The sequence below is a fragment of the Mastigoproctus giganteus genome, chromosome 10 (assembly GCF_048544385.1).
Source record: "Mastigoproctus giganteus isolate SK-2022 chromosome 10, ASM4854438v1, whole genome shotgun sequence".
NCBI classification, from domain to species: domain Eukaryota; kingdom Metazoa; phylum Arthropoda; class Arachnida; order Uropygi; family Thelyphonidae; genus Mastigoproctus; species Mastigoproctus giganteus.
In genome coordinates, this window is record NC_143584.1 from 3554217 (window position 1) to 3567141 (window position 12925).

General features: G+C 38.6%; 1 protein-coding gene across 1 annotated transcript in view; it reads left to right on the plus strand.

Moving 5' to 3' along the window:
• The first annotated feature begins 1231 nt into the window (after positions 1–1231).
• Positions 1232–12925, plus strand: part of VhaAC39-1 (V-type proton ATPase subunit VhaAC39-1) — a 58640-nt gene continuing 46946 nt past the window's right edge. The window contains exons 1-2 of the mRNA XM_090383760.1: positions 1232–1418; positions 8921–9092. Of these exons, the coding sequence (XP_090239886.1) occupies positions 1298–1418; positions 8921–9092 (293 nt within the window). The 5' untranslated portion in view covers positions 1232–1297. The remainder of the gene's footprint in view (positions 1419–8920; positions 9093–12925) is intronic.

The following is a 12925-nucleotide window of genomic DNA, read 5'->3' on the forward strand; positions in this document are numbered from 1 at the left end:
AAAATCACACCATACCCTCCAAATGCCTGTCCAGTTCCTCCTTAAATTTATTTAACCTATCAACTTCCACAACGACAGATGGAAGTTTGTTCCAGCAATTAACCACCCGCTGGCTAAAGGCAAATTTCCGCACATCTATTCTACATCTATCCTTTCTTAATTTGAACTTATGTCCCCGTAGGTTCGTATTCTGAACAAGTGGGAGGATCCCATCAGAATTCAGCGTGCTCAACCCATTCAAGGCCTTATAGACCTCAATCAGATCACCGCGCAGGTGCCGAGTCTCCAGCCACTGCAATTTGCAGAACTTAAGCCTCTCTTGGTAAGAGGATCCCTTCATTCCCCTCACCAATCGTGTTGCTCTTCTCTGTACACGCTCAAGCAAATCTACATCCTTCCTAAAATGAGGCCTCCAGACCTGTACGCAGTACTCAAGGCGTGGCCTGACCATTGCCTTATACAGAGGGACAATCACCTCCTTTTCCCTGCTAGCAAAATTCCTATATATCATTGACAAAACCCCATGACCTGCCCTAGCAGCCTGTCTACATTGCTCAGAAAACTTCATATCTGACTGCACAATTACTCCCAGGTCTTTTTCATTTTCTACCACCTTAAGTGTAGTACCACACAGTTGGTAAAGTACCTGTCTAGCAACCCAAAGGTCGCGGGTTCGAATCCCGCCTCGGGCTTGGATCAAAGTACTGCAAAAACCTTGGGAGGTGCATTATGGCCACAGAAGCCGATGCGCCAACAACTACCGAAATAGAAATAGTCCACACCTTACTTTTCAGGATGCTGCTTCATGTCCCAAAAAGCAGCATAAGATTCTTTGCCGTGTGTGGATTTAAATGCATAGAGTTCCGAAATGCTCAGAGCGCATCGAAACACCGTTCTGGCTCTATTAAAATATCTTAAAAATAAGATGTTTCATTAAATTTTCTTCCATTTCGTAATATTTTCGATTTCAAACCTTGTTGTATCCACGCGAAATCCGCTGATCATGTGGAGTATAAATCCGCTGACCTTCTCGAGTATAAAAAGAAAACTTTATTAATTTATTATTACTATATCATGTAACTGCCTACAGTGTATACTAATAAAATTTATTAAATTTATTATTTCTCCTGTCATAAAATGAAATGGGAAAAAATGAAATTAATAAATTTTTATGGTTTCTCGTATAGAGGGCGTTGTTGAGGATTACAAAAGTTGGAAGTAGTCATATGATTGATTGTCAACCGAAGTCGGTGTTTTCAAAATTTTCTTAATTTTTCTCTCTTTAACACTTTAAAAAATGTTGGAAACATTATTTAACATAGATTGTGGTTATCTAGAAGGCTTAGTACGTGGATTTAAATGTGGTATTTTGAAGCAGACCGATTACCACAATCTTGTTCAATGTGAAACTCTTGAAGGTAAGATTGAATGTTAATTAAGAGCACAAAAAATTTCTCAAGTAAATCAAATTAAAAAAAAAAAAAATTGATATATATGTATTGAATGACCATAACACAAGAAAGCTATCAGTAATTTGTTAATTGTATAGCAATTAACTATATTTTAGAAAAGCATAAGAATATCTATTATAATTAGAACAGATGTGAACAGAAATTTATATATATATAGGGCTTACAATACCAAGATCCCGATCATTTTTTTCCGGTATTCAAATCCCAGTATTGATACAAAAATACCGGTTTTTCGATACTAATTTAAAAAATAATTGTTTATGATTTATTCACATAAGGGTTATAAAATCGACAACAATAAATCATTAATACTGGTGAATTTGCAAATGAGGGATTGTTATACACAGTAAAATGCAACAGGAACCAGGCGCCTCCGTAGCCAGGTGGGAAGGAGCAGTAGTGCATAGCACATGCTTCTTGATTAGACCGGGGTTCAAGCCCGTCACCACCAAATACGGAGGATGCGGAAAGGTCAGGGAATGACCACCGCATATCCCGGAGCAATATGGCCTTAGTTGCTAATGCTCCTAAAAACCAAATAACAACAGCAACAGGAACCTGAAAACGTCATGAAACTGTAAGACAAAATGTTACAAATATATTTCTCTTAGTAAGTATAGTGTATGTGGAAGTAAAACACTTAAGGAATAACGAAAACATCATTACAGAAATATTTCCATTAGTGGCAGTAGGCCTTTTTTTATTATCATTATTAGCCATATGGTGCAAGGAAGCCTGAGGCTTATGCTGCACCGACCAAAAAAAAAATTCCCTATTACCCTGAGAGAGAGAAAGTAGAAAGGAATCACCAAGAAAGAGAAGAATGATAATGTCCAGCTCAGGACCCTGGGTGTGCCAAACCCATACTCACAAGATGTGAGCCCCTTTTTTGTAGTGGAATTAAGGAATATGGTGAACAATGGTATGGTGGGTGCAGAAGGGTTAAAATTAAAAGCTTTTGAAAATGCTTTAATCCCTCTATTACACCACTACTTGAGGATGCGACACCTAGCGCATTTTGGGAAAGGGTGTTGGTATAGAGCAGTTCAAAGGTATTGTGAACAGGTGGTCTTGAGGTAAAAGATGAAAGCGTTTCGTTGTGTGGGAAAAATATTCTATTTTTCCCACCAAAGGAAGATGAATGAGTTTAAAGACTAACACTGTGATTGGGTCAGGTTTAAATTAGATACGTAAATATGTGCAATCCCCTCTGGGGTTTGCACATAAGCTTGTATATAAAATAGTACAAGGGGGCGATTCTAACTTGCAGTCAATTCAATAAATGAGAAGGAAATACGGTGCTTGTGCCAAAATAGGGGTTTGTGGTTGTTGTTCGGAGGGGTTGCAGACTTCCAGTGGTAGTTCTGGGTCTGGGAGTGTCCAGCAATGAAGGGTTCTGCCAGGCATGTTCCTGTGCTAGAAGTTAATCCAGAAGTTGAATAACAAGCCAGTCAGATAGTGCCCTGGTTTCTACTACTGCTGTGGTAATTTCCTTCAGTAGTAACAGAGAACTGTTCTCGAAATCTCAAGAACAGTTCTCTGTTAATACTGAAGGGCTCTGCATCTCTGCTGTACATCTCGTACAGCAGAGATGCAGACATCACCACACTCCATGGAAGGAACCTGAATAAAGGAATCCCACTGTGAAAGAGGAGGAAGGTAAGTCCTCTGAACTATGTTGTTTTAGAAATAGTACTTAAAGTGGGAGATTGTATTAGAGTAAGGTTGAAGTTGAAGAAACACGAGAAATAAGGAAATGTTTAGTATTGAGTTGGTTTATTGGTTGAAGTTGTAAAGAAAATTGATATTGTTAAATTAAGAGAGATTACATGAAATTATTAGTATTAAGTTAGCGACTTATGGATTGCTGTTGTGAAGAGATTGATATTGGTGATTAAGAGAAATACGAAGATGTCATTAAGATTGAATTAGTTTAGTGTTTGAAGCTGAAGAGAGAGTTAAGATTATTAATTAAGAGAAATTTTATGGAAATTATAGCATATATTAACAGATTAAATGAGAAAAAATGAATAGATTAGATGTAAATGAACACCAGTTATGTCTTGTAAGGAGAATTGTATGATAAATGACTTTTGTTTTATATTTGTGCCATTGCTCTTGAGAAACTGACAGCTCACATAATATATGTACAATATATAAATATACGTATGGGGGATATCCCTCAGCTCCTGGAAATTCTCATTTTTTAATTCACTCAGGCAGAAATCATAACAACGGCCACTGACAGTGATACTAAGGTACAGGGAAATAAAAATTAATAAATAAATAAATAACCCCTCCCAACAGCTTAGATTTGGTTTCCTCACCAAGCTTAACCGTCAGATCCTTTCTTTTGTTAATATGGATATAGTGCCATAAAAAGTCAAAAAGGAAATTAGCATTATAATATTAGCATTAGCATTAGTAGAGGCATTTGATGCAAGAAAGCAAGCTTATGCAGCATCAGCCAAAAAAAAAAAAAAAAAAACCACTTCCACTTCACCCCTCTGTTCGTTCAAAATACCTGTCCAGCTCAGCCTTAAACTTATTTAGGCTATCAACTTCCACGACAAGGGATGGAAGTCTGTTCCACCAACCAACCACTCGCTGGCTAAAGGCAAATTTCTGCACGTCTATCCTACATCTGTCTTTCCTCAATTTGAATTTATGCCCTCTCAGGTGATTATTCTGAGCGAGAGGAAGAATCCCATCAGCATTGAGCATGCTCAAACCATTCAATGCTTTATACACCTCTATCAGATCACCTCGCTGGTGCCTAGTCTCCAGACACTGTAATTTGCAAAACTTAAGCCTTTCTTCATAAGAGCAACCCTTTGTTCCATTCACTAATCTTGTTGCCCTTCTCTGTACTCGTTCCAGCAGCTCTACATCCTTCTTAAAATGAGGCCTGAAGACGTGTATACAGTACTCTAGGTGTGGCCTGACCATTGCCTTATACAAGGGAATAATCACCTCCTTATCCCTGCTAGAAAAATTCCTATATATCATTGACAATACACCATGAGCTACTCTTGCAGCCCGTCTGCACTGCTCAGAGAACTTCATATCTGCCTGCACAACCACGCCCAGGTCCCTTTCATTCTCTACCACTGTCAGTGTAGTACCACAGAGTTGATGCGTTGCTCTGGGGTTGCTGTTTCCCATGTGTACTACTTTACATTTGTCAATGTTAAACTTCATTTGCCACCTCTCAGCCCATCTGCTCAACCTTTCCAGATCCTGTTGCAGCAGCATAGTGTCAGTAGTGTCCTTGACAACCCTGCCTACCTTTGTATCGTCTGCAAACTTCGACATTAAGCTTGATATACCATCATCAATATCATTTATGAATACAGAAAACAATAATGGACCCAACACTGAGCCCTGAAGGACTCCACTAATAACATTAGTCCACGACGAGCAGTGTCCATTGATTACCACTCTCTGTCTTCTCCCCCTCAGCCACCCCTTTATCCACAGCAGCAATTTGCCTCCAATGTCACACTGCTCCAATTTGTGCAGCAGTCTTCCATGTGCAACAGTATCAAAAGCCTTTCTAAGATCCAAGTATATAATATCAAAGTTATTCCCTGCATCCAGTTCCTTTGTGACTGCATCATAGTATCCAATCAAATTGGTCAAGCAAGACTTCCCCTTAACAAAACCATGCTGTGTCCGAGCTATAACTGAAGTCTTGTCTAAATGATCCTGCAGTGCTTCTTTAACTAGTGCCTCCATTAATTTTCCTGGAACAGAAGTTAAACTCACAGGTCTATAATTGCTTGTGTCAGCCTTTGATCCTCCTTTGTGAATTGGGGTCACATTTGCACATCTCCAGTCTGTGGGTACCTCCCCTGAGTCCAAGGAAGCTCTCATAATTATGGCTAAGAGTTTGCTTACTTCCTCTGCTGCCTCCTTTAATATAACTGGATAGATCCCATCCACCCCGGGTGCCTTTCTTGTGTTTATCTTCAACAATTTCTCCTCCACTTTACTTTCAGTTATTACAAGATTCTCTAGCTTACTGCTAGAGTTGAATACACCTCTGGCTTTCCCCTCGCTAAATAACTCCTCATGTGTGAATGTCGATGCAAAATATTCATTTAGTTTGTTAGCTACCTGAGCAGGATCATCAAATATTTTTTTATTTTTAATAAAAAGGAAATAAGATTTTTTGAAGATGAGGGAATAAGAGGGTGTCTACTACTATCTCAGTACAAAACACCAACCAGTAAAGAATCCAAAAGGACGTTTTTCTGTCGCTAATTAAATATGTAGCAAAATTAGATCCAGTTTAAACAATAACACTATTGAGTTTCTTAAGGGCTCACTTTATTCGGACGGGTAGCATGGATGCTTATTTTTTTGTTTTTAGACTGTATTTTAGACGTATTAAACTGTATGTTTAATAATTTTTCTAGAATATTTATTCTTATAATAAAGTTTGATTTAAAAGGTGAATTCAAGTAATGACTTGTTTTTTCCTTACTTTTTTCCTTACTTTCCAAAAAAAATGTTTTTTTTTTTTTTTTTGGAATACCGGTATCCCAGTTTCATAAATTAAAAATATCAAAATACTTGTATTAAGATTTTGACCGGTATTGTGAGCCCTATATACAGGGTGTCTCAAAAATATTGGTACAAACTTTTAGGGAAGGTAGATAACGTCTAAAGGAATGTGAATCACATAGGAACCCATAACCAGAAACGTCACCGTAAGTCGGTAGACAGCACTGTTCATCAGTTTGTGAGAGGGAAAATTTCTGGTTTACTCATTCAAGCAGTAATTGCCGCACAAAGAGCATGCATCGATATACGAACTGTGAGCTGGCAGACTTGCACCTAGTGTATGGATTTGCAGAGGGCAATGGACGAGCCGCTCAACAAATTTATGGAGAACGCTTCCCAGACAGACATGTACTGGACCACCATTTGTTTGCGAGTTTGCATCACAATTTGTGCGATTATGGGTCATTTAGAGGTAACAGGAGTAGTGCGGGCAGACCACGTTCGACGCGAACTCCCACCATGGAAGAAAGTGTGTTGAATGCTGTCCGGAATAATCCTACTACCAGCACACGTGCCGTTGCCTCTGCCGTAGGAGTGTCTTGTTGCAGTTTACAGCATGTCTGGCACGACTATTCCTTACACCTCTTTCATTTCCAAAGGGTTTAGTTACTGCTCCCCCAAGATCATCCTGCACGTGTGGCTTTTGCGCAGTGGTTTCTCCAAGAAAGTGTTCAAGACTTGAATTTTCCAGCTTATGTTTTGGTCATGGATGAGGCTTATTTCACTCTGGAAGGCTTATTCAATCGGCACAATGCCCGTGTGTGGGCTCACGACAACCCACACGGTGTGCGCCCCCATGCGGCACAACATCGCTTTTCAATTAATGTGTGGGCAGGTATGGTCGGTGACTGCTTAGTCGACCCATATCTGTTACCATCCCGCATGAACTCCACTAAATATTGGATCTTTCTTGAACAAGTTCTACCAGGGTTACTTGACGATATTCCAGCAAATGTGAGATGCAACATTTGATTTCAACATGACGGGGCGCCTATCCATTATGGAAAGTGTGTTCGTGACCATTTGAACACGCGTTTTGGGCGTCGATGGATTGGCCGTGGTGGACCCATTGCCTGGCCCCCACGCTCACCTGATTTATCGAGCCTTGATTTCTTTCTGTGGGGAGCCCTCAAATCTATTGTGTATGAATCGCCTGTGGAGACGGAAATGGATCTCGTGGTAAGACTCGTCTGCACTGCTGCTGCTACTGTCAAAGAAACTCCAGGTGTGTTTGACCATGTCCGCCAATCCATGCTGCATCGGTGTCATGCATGCATCGCGTCTCATGGTGGAACCTTTGAGCATCTGTTGTAACATCATGAAATGCATCCATCTAGTACTCCATTGTTAATATTATGTCAAATAAATGTTTGCCACTAATTACTGTCTTGTGTCATTTCTGCTTCTTGTGCCTCTGCTATTACTTTCCCCTGACGTTTCCGGTTATGGGTTCCTATGCAATTCACATTCCTTTAGATGTTACCTACCTCCCCTAAACATTTGTACCAATATTTTTGAGACACCCTGTATATGTAATGCGAGTAAATTGAGCAGACATTTCAGGAATATGATAGCAATAAAATATTAATGTGCATGAGTTTCCCAAACTCATTCCGATATCTAGCTAAGAACAAACTTAAATTTGCTCTTAGCTACATACTTATACTGAGAAACAAGTTGCTTCAGAGGTATAAAGCTGCTAAAGAGTACTTATAGATATTAAGACAGAAATATCCCCTCCCCATAGGGGAGATCTCTGAACATAATCTGTAAACATGAGGCTCTATGTGATAAATTGGTAAAAATGAATGAGGGAGAGGAATATTCCCACTGGTGAGTGAGACAAGAACCAGAGGGCACAACTATAAAATCATAGGGAAAAACATTAAACTAGATCAGAGATGGCCAAACTTTTCCTGCAGAGCATACCACATATGTCGTAAATGCACATGCCACCTAGGAGTGCCACATAAGGTACTGAAATCAATACATCTCCCCCACCCTTTTTCCCTTAATGATCCACACCTGGAAACGCCAACTGTTTTTGCTAATTACGTAAAGAAATTTTTATGTATCTTGTAATAAAAAAAATTAAAGTAATTTTTTATTTAGAAGATAAATTTATTGTAGGTTAATAAATAAATATGTATCCTTACAGAATCAATGTCACAAGGAGCTCACCCAGTGCCCCTGCTTAGCCATGCTAAATTAATGCTAAAAGTTAGTAAATATGAGCCTATAAATAAGATTCCTGTCATGCTGAAACCTGGTCATAATTTCTGGCAATAAAAGTTGAAAGAGAGATGGGAGGAAGTGCTTTGCAAACGTTTTCAATTGGGCTGGTTTGTAGTCCAGTGGTTAGAGTGCAGCCACTGGTAAGGAGGTTGAGTTTGAGCCTGTTTGCTGCCACAAAAATTGCATAATCTATTGTGTACTGTAGCACCAGTAAATCCTGGTTGCCCCCAATCTCATACGTATATACAGCCACAATGAATATCTAAACTCTTCTGGCAATCATGAGAATAAACAGAAATTTATTTTTATTTTTTGATGCTGACATACTAGAGAAAGCTACTTAACCATGTGAAATATTTATTTAGTTTATGAAAGGACAAATTGATACAATAAGATCCAAACAGTCCCAATAACTAAACAGAATTAATTATATTTTCCATTTCTATATTAATTTCTCTTCAAGCCTGAGTTTCGGATTTAGTAGAAACTATTACTTGATCATAGATCTTGATGTACCACACTGAGCTCCATGTGGTACAGTTAAGTTTCATCCTGCTAAACAAATCTGTGAATCATTTATTCTAAAAACATTTATATTTAAATAATATATGTTACTTATATTTTGAAATTGAAAACTTTTTCAGATTTGAAAGTTCATCTTCAGAGTACTGATTATGGCAGTTTTCTGGCAAATGAAGCAAGCCCTTTAACAGTATCAGTAATTGAAGATAAGCTTCGAGAAAAATTGGTGGTTGAATTTCTTCATGTGAGAAACCACGCTGTAGAGCCACTCTCTACGTTCTTGGACTATATCACGTTAGTTTTCATTTTGCATTCCTTCTTAAGGGAATTTTAAATATTTAATTTAATGTGCTGAAAGAATGAATGTCTATGTTCTGTGTTTTTGTGATTTGTTCTAACTAAAAATGGAACAATAAATAGCAGAATTTGAGATGGGTTGTTATAGAGTATCAAAACTTATTGCCATAAAAAATGTTCAATTGAAATAGATCAAAAATAAAATATGAAAATTTCATGAAGTGTAAGAAAGTATCTCTTCATGAAGCATAGGATAGTGGCATCCATATTTATATTGACTTATTTTGTACAAACACATCAAATCAAGTGTAAGGTAAGCTTAAGGTAAGTGTAAGGTAAAACAACTACAGGATTAATAACATATCAGGATAATTTTAACATTATATCATATTATGTTTTCTGCAATGTTTCAAGTATATGTTTCTAGTTGCTGAAAAAAAAGCCGCAAGTTAGGGTTAAATTTGAAAGTGTCTGCAATCCTGCCCATACACGATAGGAGGAAGTATATGATGAGAGCCTTTTCAACCAATTCAGCCCTGGAGAGATTGTGTATGGCTCATGGGATAGAATTTTTCTCAGCATGGTTTGTGCTTGTTAACAGGAGAGATTACTTCTACAGGGATGGGATACATTTAAATAAAAATGGTGCAAGAATATTTGCTAATGCTATTGAGGCAATGTTAGGTGGGTCGTAAAACTGCTAACTTTGAGGGATTCGAGGACTAATAGATTAACAGTAGCCACAGGCAGAGGTGGAAATAATTCTTATACTACTTCTATTGGAATGAGCAACAGCCCAGAAAGACAGTTGCTGGGGATTTCAGGAACTGCTGGGGGTTATGAAACAAGTAAATACATGGGCTGTGTTAGAGTAACTAAGAGTAAGAACAGGTGCATGTATACTTGCATCTACACCAATGCTAGGGGTATAGTAAACAAATTTGATGAATTTGAAGTGCTGGGTAAGACATCCAAGGCAGATATTGTTGAGATATCAGAGACTTGGTGCCACTCAGATATAAGGGATGCAGAATTGAAATTTGGGGAATACAATGTGTACGGAAAGGATAGGAGGGGATATGTTTGGTGCAATGTTGAGTCAGTTTGATGTAACATAGGCACTGGGAAAGCAAAAATGAGGGTAGGAGTTTGTTATAGGCCTAATAACTCTGATGAGTACAATGAACAATTATACAGAGAAATAGAGTGGGCCAGTAAATCAGAGTGTCTTGTAATGGGTGATTTTAACTTCCCAGATATAGACTGGAACTTGTGGTTGGTCACTCTCACCCTAGCAAGGCTTTTGTGGATTTATTGGATGATTGTTTTCTACAGCAGAATGTTAGAGAGGCAAAAAGAGGGAGTAATACTCTTGATCTGATTATCACTAGTGATTATTCATGCATTAAGAATTTACAGATAAAGAAACCACTAGGTGTCAGTGATCGCAGTGTACTGATGTGGGATTTACTTAAAGATGTAACTACAGTCGGTGGTAAAGGGAAGGGTTTTTGCATTCGTAAAGGCGACTACAATACTCTGAGAGATTTTTTAGGTTCTATACAGTGGAACCAACTGATCATGTTACCAACAGCAAATTCTAAATGGGAAGCATTCAAGAAAGTAATCTTGGAATCTACTAGGCTTTTTGTTCCAACTAAGAAATACTGCTCTAGGTTCAGGCCCAAATGGATGTCAGATGAACTAATGAGACTGGTCAGAGAAGAAAAATGCATGGGATGCACATAAATTGTCAGGCGACACAGAAGTCTAATGGTAGATACGAGCTAAACTGTAATCAAGTCACAAAGGAGGTTAGGCAAGCGAAGGCAGATTATGCAAAAACTTTGACAAAGGATGCAAAGAAAAATAGCGAAGACTTCTTTACTTATATAAACTCTAAGAGGAAGGGGATGAATCAGACTAGTCCATTTGATATCAATGGTTTGAATGTAGATAATCATTCTCAGATAGCTGCTGAACTAAATGAGTATATTGCATCTACATTCAGTCATGAGTTATTTAAGGAGGAGAGGGCCAGATGTTTATCAAACTCTAACAGGGAGTTAAATGATTTTTTAATAACTGAGAGCAAAGTGGAGGAAAATCTGTTGAAGTTAAACATAAGAAAGGCACCTGTGGTGGAGGGGATCTATCCAGTTATATTAAAGGAGGCAGCAAAGGAAGTAAGCAAACCCTTAGCCATAATTATGAGAGCATCCTTGAACTCGGGAGAAGTCCCCCACAGACTGAAAATGTGCAATTGTATCTCCAATTCACAAAGGGGGGAGATCAATGGGTGACGCAAGTAATTACAGTCCTTTTAGTTTGACTTCTGTTCCAGGGAAAATAATGGTGTCACTGGTTAAAGAAGCATTGCAAGATCACTCAGACAAGACTGCAGCAATAATTCAGATACAGCAAGGGTTTTTCAAGGGTGTGAGTGGGAAAAGACAGAGTGGTGGTCAATGGGTACTGCTCTACGTGGACTGTTATTAGTGGTGTCCCTCAGGGTTCAGTGTTTGGTCCATTGTTGTTTTGTATATTTATCAGTGATATTGATGAAGGTATATCAATCTTAATGTCAAAGTTTTCAGATGATACGAAGGTTGACAGGGTTATTAATTACAGTAATGGCTGTATGCTGCTGCAACAGGATCTGGAAAAGTTGGGTAGATAGGCTGAGAAGGGGCAACTAAAGTTTAACATTGACAAATGCAAAGTACTGCATATGGGTAGCAATAACCCCAGAGAAATGTACCAACTATGTGGTGTTACCCTCAGGGTAGTGAAGAATGAAAGAGAGACCTTGGGATAATTGTGCTGTCAGGCTGCCAGAGTAGGTCATGAGATCTTGTCAATGATATACAGGAATTTTGCGAGCAAGTGTAAGGAGGTGATTACCCCCCTTGTATAAGGCAGTGGTTAGACCACACCTTGAGTATTGCATACAGGTCTGGAAGCCTCATTTTTGGAAGGATGTAGAGTTGCTAGAATGAGTACAGAGAAGGGCAACAAGACTGGTGAAGAGAACAAAGGGGTGCTCTTATGAAGAAATGCTTAAGTTTGCTGGTACAAACTTCCATCTGTTGTTGCGGAAGTTGATAGCCTAAATAAATTCAAGGCAGAACTATACAATCATTTGGAATGAATGGATCAGTGAAATGGGATGGGTTTTTTTTTTTTGCTGATGCTGTATAATCTTGCTTCCTTGCATCATGTGCCTCTACTAATGGTAATGCTAATGGCAATAGTGATATGTTTCCTTCAAACACGGTGTGTATCCAGTCGGGTCAACCTTTATTTGAAGGAAGAGCATGCATGCATACATAAACTATAATAAATATCTTTTACTCATACCTCCCCTTCCTCAGATATTTCACACAGTCATCCCTATAAGGTATCGGAGCTCACTACTATAGAAAAGGTCATGATGGGAGATAAGATTGGCTATCAACATTTCCTTGAAAGGTTAAAGAATTGAATATTAACTTTTGTGGGTTTTTCTGATGGTGTCTGTTTGGGACTCAGTGTACTGTGTTGATTATCAATGCAGCAAATGCTTCCTTTAGCAATCTAGCCCAAAACTGATGGTCTGAATGGTTTTTAAAAGTATCAATGAAGGTCACCACTTCAACTTGGAACAACCCAGCATTTCACATATCATGCACTGTGATCGGAAGACAGTTTGACTTCTTTCCTGTGACTGTGTTAAATTATCATGACTGTGGTTCCACCATCTCACACACTTTCATTGGGTCTGTACAGGTTACACTAATTTAGTATTAATGGCCTCAAGCATGCACTCAACCATAAATATATCATGTCTC